This window comes from Hibiscus syriacus, unplaced genomic scaffold (assembly GCF_006381635.1).
Source record: "Hibiscus syriacus cultivar Baekdansim isolate YM2019G1 unplaced genomic scaffold, ASM638163v2 tig00111493_pilon, whole genome shotgun sequence".
NCBI lineage: Eukaryota > Viridiplantae > Streptophyta > Magnoliopsida > Malvales > Malvaceae > Hibiscus > Hibiscus syriacus.
Window position 1 is genome coordinate 486,356 of NW_024063102.1, and position 15,205 is coordinate 501,560.

Here is a 15,205-nt window from a genome sequence, read left to right on the forward strand (position 1 = left end):
AGATTATAATGCATTCAAGAAATGTTGAACAGATTTATTATCTTACATCACTGATTTAAGACCTTCTTATATATCAACAATCATTCTAAGGGAAATAAAGAATACCTTACCAAATTGGCATCAGGAAGTTCTCGAACTGCTTCATCAACATTTCCTGCTGTAGCTTTGACCTGATATATAGAAGGACGTCAACACATCAAATGAATTGATATTCACCGAGATCATGATAACATACATTATGTCCTTAAGTACAAAGAATACAACCACACTGAAAATGCGACCATGACCATAATTTAAATAACTTTTTATGTATATAACTGGAAGAGAAAGATTACAAACCAACTTAGCACTTTGTTGTTTTGTTGTCTCGAAAAGGCGACTTCTTAGGGGTTCAATATGATCACTTCCATCAAGTTGGACACCAATGAAATATTGAAGCTCACCCTATAAAATAACAAGGAATTTGTGACAAGTGATAGTCAAAGAGAGTATGTTCTGCAGGATATTCACATGAAAATGCTAACTGTGAACTACCTTTTGGTCACGCATAGGTTGCAAGTGAAACAAATTCCAGAATTTCTTGCCTGCAGTTCATAAATTTTTAACAATTCAGTGAAATAATGTTTCTATCAGCATACATATTCTTCTTCTTCTTCTTTCTTTTTCATTGCTTTTACCAACCATTTTTTGTGTAGTTGATCAACTGAACAGTTATTTCCGTCTGTTCTTTAATTGCATCTCTTCTATTCGACACAGTTTCTTGATCGGTTTCTGGACCTTGAAGGAACCTGTGAAAAAGAAAATGTTATGCCAGTTTTATATGGTTCTGGAAAACACCCTCTAGAAAGTTGATTGAAGTAGTTAGTTTGGTTAATCAAAAAACAAAGTAGTAGTTAGTTTGGAAAATAAGGGTTGAAACGGGACAAAGGTTAGAAAATAGGGTCTAATCTATTAATCGATTTATTCAAATTGGGTATTTCGGAAGCTCATATATAAGTGACCTCCCAACCCAGTTTATTTCATTTTCAAATCTCTGACCTTGTTTAATGGATTTAGTGCTTCATCCACTAGACCAATTAGTTATCGGTTAGAACTTAGAAAATAACTTTAGGAGCATATGAATATTATTGGTAAATATTCATAGCAAAAATAAACCAAACGCAGAATAGTTACCATAATTTTGACATTTTTAGTAGTATAAACTTCATACCTACAGTTCCTTCCCAAGATTTCCTCGCGTGTATATTCTGTCAATTCTAAAAAACTGTCAGATACAAATATCTGCATACATTTCAACATTACAGTGGCTTTTCAGATACATATATAATCCAGGCTAAAATATCACACATAATAGAGTTCCAAAACAGCTCTGAGAAGCAATGCTCACTCAATGATTTCTCAAAACTTCATAAAGTAGCAAATAAATTAGTGTAGAAGGATACATTTTTCAAGAAGAAAATGCAGTAATCTCAGACTTTTGATTCTGTGAGAAGAACAATAATGAAATCTCTTCCTTACTATGGGATTATCAGGGAGTCTAGGATCTGTAATCACAAAATTCTTTTCAATACGTTCCAATGTGGTTCCTAGATCCATCCCTTGGCGTATGTTCATTTCTCTTTCACCATCTTCCAAGCTGTCAACGCGTTCTATGTCTTTGGTCATTAACTCCTCTGGTTCAAGCACTGGTTGTTTTTCATGCTTGGCTGCAAAGCTGAAAGACCTGCCTTTAAACCTGAGGGGAAGATATCATGTATCAGATAAGGAAGAAAATGCTCTCATTTCATCACAATGGAGTTACTTCTTAAACGTATTTTGAATAGAAAATTGCTGAAAGGGGAAGATATCATGTACCAAAATGACTCACCCCTTCAACGAAATGCGTGTTGATTTTCTATTTTTCTTGCCAATTTCATGTCCTGGAGTAGTACTGATGTCTGAACGGGGAGTATATCTTCCAGGGGTACTAATGCTTCCGGTTTCGCCAGATTTAGTCAGAAGGTAATCGAGGTTGAACTTCTCCTGATCTTCAAGCTTGTTAAGGGCCTCATTACTTATTGTTTGAATGTGAGTTTGAGGATGTTTCAGAGTACAAACAACCTCTGTGATGTCACCTAAAGCCTTAACCTTCTGTCGAGCTGTTCAGAAATGTAGGATTATTCATGAGAAAATTGAAAGCAAGCAATAAAATACTCCAAAAATTTACCGTCATAACGGATTAATGATTGGGACTGTCCGTTAGGCCTCAGTGCCTTTTCATTGACACCTTCTGTGTATTTGCTGACCTCCACCTGCATTCTGCACAACACAGCAATATTCAATAGATTTGCATACGTTTTTTTTTTAAATATTGACATGAAATAATTATGAAAGAAAAAGAAATAAAGCGAACTAACCCTATGAATTTGATCGTTTTTCCTTGATCATCTTTGATGGGATTGATAGTGAGAAGATTCAAGAAAGGACTTCCATCTTTTTTGTAGTTGAGTAGCCTGCCACAAAAGCTTTTTCCATTTTTAACTGCATCTTTAATCTTGGCAACCTCTTTCCTGTCTGTTTCTCGTCCTTGTAGAAACCGGCTGCATAACATCCTCGAACTCTCAAATTCGTAGTATTTGAAAAGAAACAAATTTACTAAACAGTAAATAGAAAGTATGGTGATATTATCAATCAAAATACGATATAGTATGATGTTAAGAGCTTTATTGTAATTGAAATTTTGAAAACTACAATCTCTATCAGTTATGGGTGTGCAACAGTACTTGAAATGATTACTATTCTAAAATATGTAAGAAAATTATCTACAATCTCTATCTTGTGAAATTTGGAACAGCTCCCAACTGCCCCTCTACATATTTAAAAGATTCAACTTACCAGTTTCTTCCTATGGTCTCCTCCGATGAATAACCTGTCATTGCAAAAAATCCGCTGCTGGCGTACATTATAGGGCAATCCGGTTTAGTGGCATCAGATACAACAAAAGTGTGTTGCAGGGTTTCTAAAGCATCCTTCAGCTCTTGTGACACCCTCGGAAAGGCTCCTCCATCCAATCCATAATTTGGTTCCTCCGATGTCCTTGTTGAGTCATTTGCAAATATGTCTAATGAGGTTCTGTTCCGACTTCCTTCTCCGGTTGCCATTCCTCTACCAATCACTCTGAAACTACGTTCTCCAGCATCCGACTTCACTGCAATACCCCATTCTGCTGTCCTTTCAGCTATACAGCCTATACTAGGTTTGATCGAGGACTGTCCATTTGAATCTTCCCCTGCAGTGCCACCCCCATTCAAGATTTCGGAGGAGTCATCATCAAACTTTATGACCTCAGAATTGTTGGAAGCTTCTCCTTCCAAAGCCAACCATTTATCCATAGGTTCTTTCCTTGTAGCAGTAGTGACTTTCGTAGCTGATCCGCGCTCTATATTCCGAGTTCCCAAAGATTCAAATAACTCAATCAATCTCTGTTGTTCCCTACTTCTTGATAGATTATTTGATGAGGGACTAAAACTTGATTCAGATGATCCCTGAAGCCCCATGGCCATTCCTTTCTCCATTTCCGACGTCTCTTCGGTGAATGCAGGTAAGGCTGCATACATTACCAAGTAAGAAATGATCATTAATCAAAGTAACTTTTTGTCAAACATCTCCCATACTAAAATTCAGTGCTGGAAAATATCTCCGATATGAACTCTAGCACACATGAAGAATAAATGATTTTAGCACCTATCAACAGAAACTGTACACACAATTATACCTACTTTTAAATGAGCTCAAACTTATAAAGCACTTTAACGGCAATGGAGACGGTGACGCTGCTCTAAATTCATTCTAGTTCCGAATTTTCTGGTTCTGGTTTCTATTGAACATAATAGCAGGATAATGTTTCATATATACGAGTTTACTAGCTCCAATGACCATGACATTTTTATATGTGGCTAGTTCAAATAGTTACATCAAGATCGTCGATTTTTGCATCAAATCTATCCGAAATTTAGTCACATTTAGATGAGGAAGAAGATTTTTATCGTCACAGGAGCAAGAAAACAGTACCAGATTTGTGAGGCTGCAATGCAAAGGACCCGTACGTCGAGATTCAATGAAGATAAAATTCACTGTCGCTCTCAACGTCGGCAATTTTGGTTTGTTCCTTGGGAGGCAGTTACGAACAAAAATAGATTTTTGCTATGTTGCACCGGGGCAGATATGGGACGGTAATTTTTAAAATTACAGAGTACGACATATAAAATAATTTTAAAATATAAAATATATATATATAATAATAAATAAATTTAAATATCAATACTCAAACCACAATATTAAATTTAAAACAGTAAAATCCATAAACAAACCACAATATTAAAATATCAAATTTCAAGATTCAAACTACAATATTAACTCTATAATAATAAAATTCATAATAAAATCATAATATTAAAGTGTCAGATCTTAATACTCAAACCATAATATTAAGTCTAAAAAAATATTAACTCTAAAATTTCATTAGCTTTTAAAGATAAAGCAGTAGAGCTAGAATCTGGCAAAGATTACCATCACATCATCCGTTTCCGACCACCACCTCTGATGATGACTGATGTTTACCAAATACCATTTATAAATACCTTTTGACCTTCTCTTTTAACCCATCAGTTTAGATTTCTCAAATTCTCTAAATCTCAAGCTAAACATTCAACAAGGTGAAGCAGCACATTTTGGTCTTTAAGGGCGTAGCCAATCTGCAAGACTTTAACCACCCATCCAGCACTCTCTCGGATCATCTCTATAAATGCTGAGTTTCTATTGAAGTGCTTAAGAGTTTAGTCTCCGACAACTTAAAGGTGGACTCGAACAAGACAAAAAGATCCCTAGGTCTCGGTGAAACGTCCTCGACGTTGTTCAGCCGTATCCTGTCACCGTGGCACGTCTTCGGTACGCATCTCAGCCGTCCACGTGTCATCTTCGTACCGAAAACATATCGAGTACTTAAAACGGCACAACTATGACGTTCCCGTGCTTCCTAGGATTTTTGTTTTAGGAATATCATCAAATGAAGATGTCAAGATCATTGGGACCACAGCATTAAAACTTGTTCGGTTTTTGTTAGAATCCACATTTTATACCCATAACCTCCATCAACATCGCCACAACTGATGTGACAATCTTTTCACAACATCAATCTGTAAAACCGAAGAAGTTATAGCAGATTAAAATTAGTAATTTAGATTTAAAAAAAAACAGAATCTTGAACTTTTTTAGAAGATACAAATACAATCATAATGATCTATGAGAGTAATATTTTTTTTTTTTTTGCATGTAGAAGAAAACAGAAATACCAATCTGCTGCTCTGACCTTAGACCTCCAGGGCGACTATGTGCACTGCTTTCCTTACGATAAACTTCGACTACACTAGCTGGTGGTAAGTGGTTGTTGGAAAAAACATGTCCCAGACCATTCAGGCGATGCCAACTATGCAAACCATCGGCTACAAAATTGTAAGTGCGCGAGACCCGCTTAATATTCACCTGCCAATTCCTACTCAACAAATACCTGATGTGATGTGTGGTAATAACGACAAGCCACTCCCCTTGTATGCACATCAGTTCAAAGCTTCAAACGCATCACTGCTATCCGTTTCTACTATAACTGCTGCTACCTGCAACTCCCTTGCCAACTTAAGGCCTTCCAATATACCACACAACTCTGCATCAAAAATGGAGCAAACCCAATAGTTCCGGAATATCCCATCACCCACTGCCTATCGCTGCCACTGATGACTCCCCCACACGCCGTGCGACCTGAACCGATGTGCCTCGCAACATCCGAGTTCAACTCGACACAACCCGACAGTGGCAGTTCCCACGCTTCATCTTGTCCATGAACCGGTGAACCTTGGCCGCGTAGAGCAACCATGGAATTAGCTCAAGCACAAACTGTCTCATTAACCATCCTTCGACTTAGAGAAAGAATGTTCTGGCCAACCATAAAACTCTCGTCAAATAATAATTTATTCCTCCTCGTCCAGATGTTCCAAACTATGGCCCCAAAAATCAAATCCCAACTCTCCGCGCACAAAGGAAAATAACCTGGTTGACTAAAGTTCTGTTTGATCCAAGACAACATCTCCATACGCAGGAATTCCTCAAATCTGCTCAGTTTAATGACACTTTCCCATGCAGCTCTAGCAACAAAACAATCCCTAAAGACGTGTGTCAAAGATTCAACTGAAATCCCACATATAGGGCATCCCGCATCCGAAGTGAGATGACGACGAACCCTCTCCTCGTTCGTTAGCAGACAACCCTTGCACAACAGCCATAACAGTGTTTTAACACGAGGAAGTCCTTTGTAATTAGCAATAAAACCCCACTGGTTATTCCCCTGATTCGACGGAGGTGGTACGGCCTTGATATATGGAAAAACTACTGGAGACAACATCTCAAGAATATCCCGCCACTTCCATTCGCCATTGGAATCCACCATTTCCGCCACTGTGCATGCCCGAGGGATCATGCATCCCGTAATAAATCAACATCTCCTAGCCAGTTATCGTTCCAGAAATCCATTTATGAGTCATCTCCCACACCAAACTAATAGTCTTCCACAATCTCGGCGATCCTACTTTGGCAATCGAAGAAGGGACAATTGTTGTGTGTGTAAGTATACTATATTTTGATACACAAACTGTTCAAATATACATGTCAAACAAGTAATAAAGTGATGAGTGAGATCATCTCCACAAGTGAAATCATCTCCACAGTACATCAATTATAAACAAGTAATGTATATAAATGGTATGAATAGTGTGAGATGAATGCTGTAACAAAATAAGAAGAATGAGAAATGCTATAAGAAAAAGGTAAAAGTAAAGGAATGTTGTAATAAGATTGTGTTGAGAATTGAGTTTACATGATAAGACGAAGATACGACCTCACATGTGTGAAACTTTCAAGAAGGATAAAAGGTTGGGTCTATCTTGAAATCCTATGCATTTTACTCAATGAATGTTAACAACTTCAAGTTAATATGATGCTCGACAGAATTTTCTAAGATGTTTCTATGCTACTGACAGTGAAAATGCTAAAACAATACCTCTCAACGTGAATCCTAACATGAAACTATCTATGAAGCTTTGTTCCTTTTAGTCATTGAAACCCTATCCTTATCCAAGGCAAGTTAGGGTTTTGCTTCTCAGCTCAGTCCCATTGTCCACATATAGCTTAAATCTCTCTCGAATATTAAGCATCATACATAGATAAAGACTAACTCTCAAAAGTTATAAAATATCAAACAAAGCATGTATATAAATTGGAAATGTTTCAACATTCGTCAAAACAAAATATAGTCATATAAAATAAACCCAAACCAAGCTAAGTTAGTTCTTGCTGGGTAGTAAACATCCATTAAGATCATTTGAATAAAAACCTCAAGCAAACAACAAACAACACAAGAGAAAACTAAAGAGGAAGAAAACTCCTGAGCTATCGTGGATTGTTGTGAACCACCTCGAGCTCTGCTGCTTCTCTCAAAGGCCAACTAGTTTTATCCCTTGGAGCTTCAATAATGGAGGTCACCATGATGAAGGAGAAGGATGAAGTGGTCGCCTCTCACTTTTCTCTCTCTTATCTCACACTTTCCATTCTACCTTTAATGTAGGTGTCCCTAGCTTTATTTAATGGAAGCTCCTAGGGTTTTGTGCCTTAATTTCTTATGTGCCCGATTCCCTTCACATAAGTGGGTCACAGTTGGTTGGGAGGTTACGTAAACAACTATAAAAATATCTTCATTTTGTCCTTTTTTTTGTGCCCAGAAATATTATCTAGAATGTTGCAGCAATTTTTTCATCCCAACAATTTTCCTTAACCTGCACATGACACACCAAAACACTACCTTTCCTCCATCAAAGCATCATTTTATAAATAATAAGAAATTACCAAGCAAACTACATCACATGCATTTTTAATGCAATTAAATCAAATTAAATGAGCTTGAAATCAAACAATAAATCAAGTAAAAATGCATGAAATATTCCCTTTTTTACTTAATTAACACACCTTAAACTATTACCTGTCCTTAAGTAATGAGTAATAATCAACGGCGAAAATGCTATGGTTTAGTTCAATTCAATGATTAAAAAAACAGTTAACCAGGGTAAAGACCAATTCCAAAATCATGACAATATAGGCAAAAGATATGATGAAACGGTAAAATAAGGAAACATGTTGAAAATAATCAAGTCAAGTTGTCCTTGATTGTCGTCATTTCCATGGTTATCCACCCCATCTTTGCTTTTAAATTCTGAATGGTTCTTCCCCTCAATGTTAGGAGAAACATCCACGTTATTTCTATATATAATGAATTCGTTCTTAACCTAAAATTCCAAGAAAACACTAAAAGCACATATTTAAACATCTGGTTTGGTCGTTGGTCTTTCTACTTTGCTGTCTTGGAGTAGGCCGGTGAGGTGCGGCGTAAAGAATGGTTTGAATATAGTATAGGTGGTAAAAGAAATTGGAAAAAAGTGAAAATTTAAAAGTTTTTGAGATAAATTAAGTAAGAAACATTGTTCAAAGATTTTTTTGATGTTTTAATAATAGTTTAAAGATAAAACTAAATATTAATATTTTTGTTAAAATTACCACATCATTAATTTAACGGGATGACAGTCAGATTTATGATCTGGGTCGATACAGATTAATCAAGACGAAATCTTGTAACTGGAGGACAACCAAAAAAAAATTAACGGGATGACGATAGAGTGACTATTTTGTTACAAATTGATAATATTAATAATTAATTTGTAACAAAACAATAATATTAGTGATCACTGAGTTGCTTTTAAAACTTTAGTAGGAGAAACAAAAATTTACTCAAATATCAATGATTATTTGTACAATTTACCCTATTAAAAATTTAGCAACAACAAATTTTTTTCACGTCACTCTATATTTTTGGATTAATTCTATCTACTGTTATATATATATATATATATAACTTGACCTTCAATTTAAAATAAACTGATTGCTTGCATCTAGGTATGGATAGCTAATGCGTTAAGTTAAAAATTCATTAGAAAAGCACTACATTTTAAAAAATACTCAGAATGTAGGCAGAAGCAAAAACAGCATAGAAGGCATCGAGCCGTGATTAAAACCAAATTTGTCTAATAGCGAAAGTAAGATCGAATGCCTATAGCAAATATGATCCGACCCAAACATACACATACCATTGGCATTGCCCCCACCCACCCAAAATGGCTTTTCCCACTTCACACTTCAAAGGAAGGCATCCTTCTCCAGCAATTTTACTACCTCGGTCTGATTGTTGAGCTTCGCAACGTCGATGGGAGTCTTCCCATCCATGTTTTGGAGAGTGCTGCAGTCAACATCAAAGCAAATAGTCATTATTTACTCATAAGAGGTAGGGTCACAATAAATGTTTAACCAAGACACTTCATTACTTACACAGCAGCACCGTTTTCCAGTAAAAGGGCCACACACTCTTTCCTTCCATAACCTGCCGCATAATGAAGTGCAGTATTCTTATTTTTGTCCAAAGCATCCACTTTTGCCCCAGCTTCAAGAAGGATTTGAGCACATTTCTCCTGAAATAAAACCAAAATTGCATTTGTTGTTATCCCACAGACAACAAACCTAATACTAGCTCAAGCAACCAAATAATTTAATCTCAGACAAACTCATGCAAACTGCTAGATTATATCTATCTGTTTTTTTTCTTGTTTTGTTATGCACAGCCGCAATTTGGTAGAATAAGTCCCTCAAAAGAAAAGCCTGATTGATTTGTTTCAGTCTTTCAAATATGTATTAGGCATTAGCGACAAAGATCCCAAGATGAGATGCTACAAACAAAAGGATGCTTTAATCCAAGTCCTACATTCCAAACTGCTTTTGGCAGTCTATTATTGGGTTCAATATTTGTCTGTCCTAAAGCTTCCACTCAATGAGGCTATTAAGAAGCCCTTAGTGCATTAACAACTGTGGTTATTTATTTATTATGAATGATGCAAAGGGAGAAAGCAATTAGAGATTGGTAACGAATTCTTGCAATACTGAATAAAACCAACTGATTTCCACACCAACTTTATCCTCGCAAAATGGAACTACTTCATTTGTTAGATAATGCAGCAGTATAGAGAGAAGGGGGGGGGGGGGCGAGGGGGAGGAAGGACGGAAGAGTGATTCAGATAAAGTTTATTATTACCTCACCATAACCACAAGCAAAATGCAATGCAGTCCTTCCCTCTGAATCTTCTTCATCCTTGTCAGCACCCGAGGATAGTGCAGCTTTCAGACCCTAAACCATGAATACAGTCGAGACATTTCAGATTGTCTGTCAAATGAGAAAACATATGTAGAAAACATTCGTTCTACCATACCTCAACATCACCAACACTAGCACAATTATGTACAATTGACTCATCCTCATTTCCGGCTTCGTCCTCTTCACCTGCCGCAGAATTACCAGCAGAAGTCGCTGCATCTCCTGAAACAGCAAGACCCATTGCTTCACCCAACTTCTGCAGGACTTCTTTATCATTCCAATATCTAAACAATAAAACCTTTCTTAATTAATTTACTGAAGAAATCGTAGGATGCAAAATCATACACCGAAAAGAAGAAAATGTTGTGCCCACAAGCTTATCGATTATCATTATGGTTTCTAATCTACGAGTATTTTACCATTGTAATCGCTCACCTCATCATTGCTGCAGGACCACCAGTCTCTATTTCTTCTAAAATAGGTTTCAAGGATGGATCTTCTTTTATACGAGCCATCCTTTCCTCAATCTGGTCCTTTTGTTGAGGATTAGCCAAACTGTCAAGCATGCTAGACATAGCTGGATCCTGAAGGACAACAAAATTTTCATCAGCCAGAAGTGATTCATGTAATTTCATATTAGGGGTAAAAAAGGCTAGAAGGATCATTAATCCACTCCAAGTGGCAACTGAGCCCACATATACCTGCATTAATGCATTACCAAGGCGCTCAGCCATGGTCATAAACTGCGGATTCTGCATAACTTGTTGCATGGTTGAATAGTACTGCTGTGGATCGAATTGTGGACTGCTCTCTTCAGTTGCTGGTCCTTGAAATGTTTTCGTGAGCTGCTCTGCCATTTGATTAAATGAAGGATCTTTGGCTATCTGCTCGGCTAGTTCTTTGATACTTGGATCCTAACAAACCAAGATGGTTAACATCCATAAGATAAGTCTGAATTTCAGTCCATAGCAATTTCGTTCCTTGCTTAAAGGTTCAATTAGACCTGGCAAACTTGACCCGAACCCGATTACCAGAACCGATTTACCCAACCCAATACCCGATATTAACCCGAATATGATAATCAAATTAAATCCGATGCCCGACCCATACCTGACCCAAAATTTAGCAAACCCGAAATTAACCAGATCCTAAAGCAACCCGAACTGAATTTAACCAAACCCGAAAGCAACCCAAACAGAAATTAATCCGAACCGAATAATAAATTAATTTAAATAAAATTGAAAAATTATTAAAATTATTATATTTATAGTAAAAATAATAGAAAGTTTACTTATGTTATTACACAAGAGGAATATTAAAGTAAGAATCTATTTGTAAGATTGAAAACAATAATAAATAAAGTTTACTTATCTTACTTGAAATAAAAATAATAGAAAACAACTAAAACAAAAGAAATAATATTAGATTGATAATAAAAATAATATAAAGTTTACTACTGTTACGACTTACGACTAAAACTTAACAAATAGATTTATGCATTATTTTTTAAAATTTAATAAAAAAAATTAAATTTATAATTAGAAATAAAATTTATTTCTTTATCAAATAGTTCTTATTATAAACTTTTCATACAAGATCAATATAAAATTTTGATAACAAATTCTAATACGCATTATAAGATCATATTTATGTCAAATTATCGATTTATCATTTCTATATGTTAGTTTAATTCAAAATATTGAACGATTGAGAATTGAAATTATGCTTAAATGATAAGATTAACAAACAAGAAGACATTTTTTACAAGAATATATCAATAATTCAATATATACTTGATTAGACTCATAATCAATTCAACCCAAATTGACATGATCTAAAAGTTAACCTAAATCGAAAAATCAACTGATTCGATATTGACTCAACCTGATATTGACTCGACCCGAAATCTAACTGATCCAATATTGACCCGACTCAAAAATCAACCAATCTGATAATCACTTAACCCGAAAATTGACCTGACCATATACCCAAACCAATCCGATTTACTGTACACTCGAACTAGATCCGAACCCGATTAGATCCGACATGAACAAAAATAAACCGAATACAATCTAATCCCAAAATGACCCGACCCAAACCCGATCCGAATGACCCGTTTGCCACCTCTAGGTTCAATCAATGAGATCAGCCAGAAACATTAATATGCTCTACAACTGCAGCATTAGCAAGGATGCATCCCAAGCAACGATAAAATCAATAAGTTCACAAAATTTCCAAAAAAGAATTTAGAAAATAAAAGGAGAGATGCTTACATTAAGAAGGCCACTCATGGCTGAGAAATCAAACGGATTTGGTGGGGCAAACCCAGGACCAGGCATAGCGGTGGCAGGGGCACTACCTGCCTGTTCTTGTTGTGACTCCCCAGTGGTGGATGCTTCGGGCTTTGAACTTTTGTTCTCTGTTTTCGAAGTCAATTTCTCATCTAAAAAATACAAGAGAAACATAAAGAATAATCAATCCATCAATTCACTATCTTCCAAGTTCCAAACCAAGCCATACCTGGATTCATCCACACTAACCACAAACAAATTGAAATTACTCAATCCCTAACACAATTGCCAGACCACAAACTTAGTAAAATAAAAAGGAATAGGCATCATTTCCGAATTGAAAATCAGATCAATCCCATACCTAAACTTCGTAGAGGGAAAAAAAGGAATAATCAGAATAACCTAAAACAGTAAATTAAGTGCCGATTAAGATGTAAGCATGAACAGATCAGATAGATCTCAGAACAAATTCCAAACACCGATAAAGAAAGAAAGAGAAATCTGGGATTATGCTCACCGGCAGCAGTGAGTTCCTTCTTCAAATTGGAAGCCATGGTGAAATAGCTGAAAACAACAACAAAAAGTTTTAGAAATGACTAATTTAAAAGAAGAAGAAATTAATCAGAAATTAGATTGAAACGATGATGGTGGCCAGTTTTTTTAAATCATATATTCGAGATGAAAAATGAAAACCCTTTCTTCCTTTTGTTTCTGACAAGCAAGGCACAGTGGGAGGAGTATAGGAAGCTAAGGACCGAAGGCTTAGGGATTTATAAAGCAACTAAAAAATAACTAATGAAAATTTGGTGTAATTATATTCAATATATTTTATATTATTTTTATATTTTGAAGGTGTTTTTTTAATATAAATTTTAATATATTCGTATTTTTATAGTATTTTATTTGTCATGATCTAATTCTATTATTAATCCATATTTTATGTGTAAACTATTTTTTTACCAATGGGTTGGTTAAAATAGTAAGTAGCTTGATATCGCTTAAATAAGGTCTCCGAGTTATTATGTATGCAAAAAATCTCCGCTAAGAAACTCATCTACCAAAATCAGGTATGCGATCTTGATCGATCCAGATTAATCAGGACGAAACTTTAGAACTGGAGGGCAACCAAAAATCTATTACTTTTTTTTATAATTTTATTATATTTCTTGGAAGCATGACAAGTTCCTTTAAAAATTGTTTTTTAAAATTTAGAGATTTAATTTTTTACATAATAATTATTTTAAAAACTAAGGAACTCGTCTTGTAGGCGTGACGAGTTCCTATTGATTTAAAAAAACTAGTCGTTGGACAAAGGGCACAAAGAACTCGTCATGTGTGAGTGATGAGCTCAAACAGTCATATTAATACTTTTTACTAAATTTTACATTCGAAGCATTAACTTATACATTACATTACATTATATCATAAACATTAACTCCTATTGTGATAACGGTCCTTCGAGTCACCCCAGGTTCGATTCCCGACTTGGAATGTGTTATTGAGTCGTCATCGATCGCTTTCGAATTAGGTGGATCCAACACCTCGAACTTACTATCTTATCGGGTCTATATTATACCAGTGAGTTTTAGGGTTCAAGAGTCATTTACGATCGAAGAAGTATAAGCACACTTAAATCGCCCTTTCGGTATCATTCGATTACTCGGTTGTCTTAATCGAAAAAAATTTAAATAAAAATTAAAGTTCGATCCAGATTAATACATTTGACGATCATTTAGGAATTATAAGGTTCCCTTTAAAAATAAAAATAATATAAAATAAAAGAAATAAATAATGCAAAACAAAAAAAATATCAATGTACCAATTTAAAATAAATAAAATAAAATGATAACAAGGACTAAATCGAAACAAAATTAAAATTTAAAGGTTAAATTGCAAGGGAGACTGAAATGAAGTACATATCAAAAGTGAAGGGACAACGGAAATAATTTAAAATAATATTAATTACAAACTGATTCCTCCTTATAAAAAGATTTTTTCCCCTTTTTTCCCTCTTATTTCCAACCCTTCCCCAAAATGATAACTCCCAAATGCTCTCAACCTAGCTCCCAAATGAACCCAACCCCAACAACCTAAAATACCCCGGCCACCGCTGCTCTATTGCTCCTATCACCGTCCACGCTGGACGGACACCTAAACTTTACCCAAAAATACTCGTCTCAAACCCGTGAACCCAAATCTGATCCCCAATCAACCATGCAACACACAGTGTGGCCAAGATCTAACAAAAAAAAATGAGATTTTCACCAACGAGTGGTCTTCACGCATTGTTTTCTCGCTGGTCAGTGACCCTTCGGTTCTCCTGGTAACTTGTGGGACTATTTCTAGTCGTTGAAGCAAAGGGATCGATCCAACGGTTGTGGATCGACTTCGTGAGTGCTAAGGTTTAGAAACCCTAGCTCATGCGTGCTACAAATCGTTGATCATCCACATGATCCAAAGACCTTGATGAAGGTAGTGCTCGACTTAAAATCGAACCCTTAACTTGCAGAGCTGGGTCAGGCTTTGCTTGTTGGGCTTTTGTTGGACTCCTATTTTGTTGGATTTATGGTCATTACGTTTGGACTTTGTGAAGATAGCCTGCTGATTAGCTTGTTGGTTTCCCCGATTTTGGACTTCT

The 15,205-nt window shown here is 35.8% G+C and overlaps 2 protein-coding genes across 6 annotated transcripts; both read right to left on the reverse strand.

Annotated features, from left to right (window-relative positions):
- Nucleotides 1-80: 80 nt before the first annotated feature.
- On the reverse strand, nucleotides 81-3,842 carry LOC120163665 (phototropin-2-like). The gene is made up of 11 exons (XM_039173543.1): nucleotides 3,789-3,842; nucleotides 2,875-3,590; nucleotides 2,397-2,579; nucleotides 2,207-2,298; nucleotides 1,868-2,138; nucleotides 1,519-1,735; nucleotides 1,211-1,281; nucleotides 682-788; nucleotides 535-584; nucleotides 340-444; nucleotides 81-170 (listed from the first exon to the last, which is right to left on the reverse strand). Exons 2-11 carry the CDS (start codon nucleotides 3,552-3,554, stop codon nucleotides 81-83), a joined length of 1,866 nt encoding a protein of 621 aa, XP_039029474.1. The 5' UTR covers nucleotides 3,555-3,590; nucleotides 3,789-3,842.
- Nucleotides 3,843-9,147: 5,305 nt separating this feature from the next.
- LOC120163655 (ankyrin repeat domain-containing protein 2A-like) lies at nucleotides 9,148-13,349 on the reverse strand. Of its 5 annotated transcripts, XM_039173537.1 has the most exons (9): nucleotides 13,262-13,349; nucleotides 13,085-13,131; nucleotides 12,550-12,695; nucleotides 10,978-11,190; nucleotides 10,712-10,860; nucleotides 10,392-10,560; nucleotides 10,217-10,309; nucleotides 9,460-9,599; nucleotides 9,148-9,370 (listed from the first exon to the last, which is right to left on the reverse strand). In XM_039173537.1, the coding sequence occupies exons 2-9, from the start codon at nucleotides 13,119-13,121 to the stop codon at nucleotides 9,271-9,273; spliced, it is 1,047 nt and encodes a 348-aa protein (XP_039029468.1). In that variant the 5' UTR covers nucleotides 13,122-13,131; nucleotides 13,262-13,349; the 3' UTR covers nucleotides 9,148-9,270. The 5 variants fall into 5 exon arrangements, with proteins under 5 accessions (XP_039029468.1, XP_039029469.1, XP_039029466.1 ...); XM_039173538.1 differs by lacking the exon at nucleotides 13,262-13,349 and having other exon boundaries at nucleotides 13,085-13,219; XM_039173535.1 differs by lacking the exon at nucleotides 13,262-13,349 and having other exon boundaries at nucleotides 12,550-12,719; nucleotides 13,085-13,149.
- Between the last annotated feature and the right edge of the window lie 1,856 nt (nucleotides 13,350-15,205).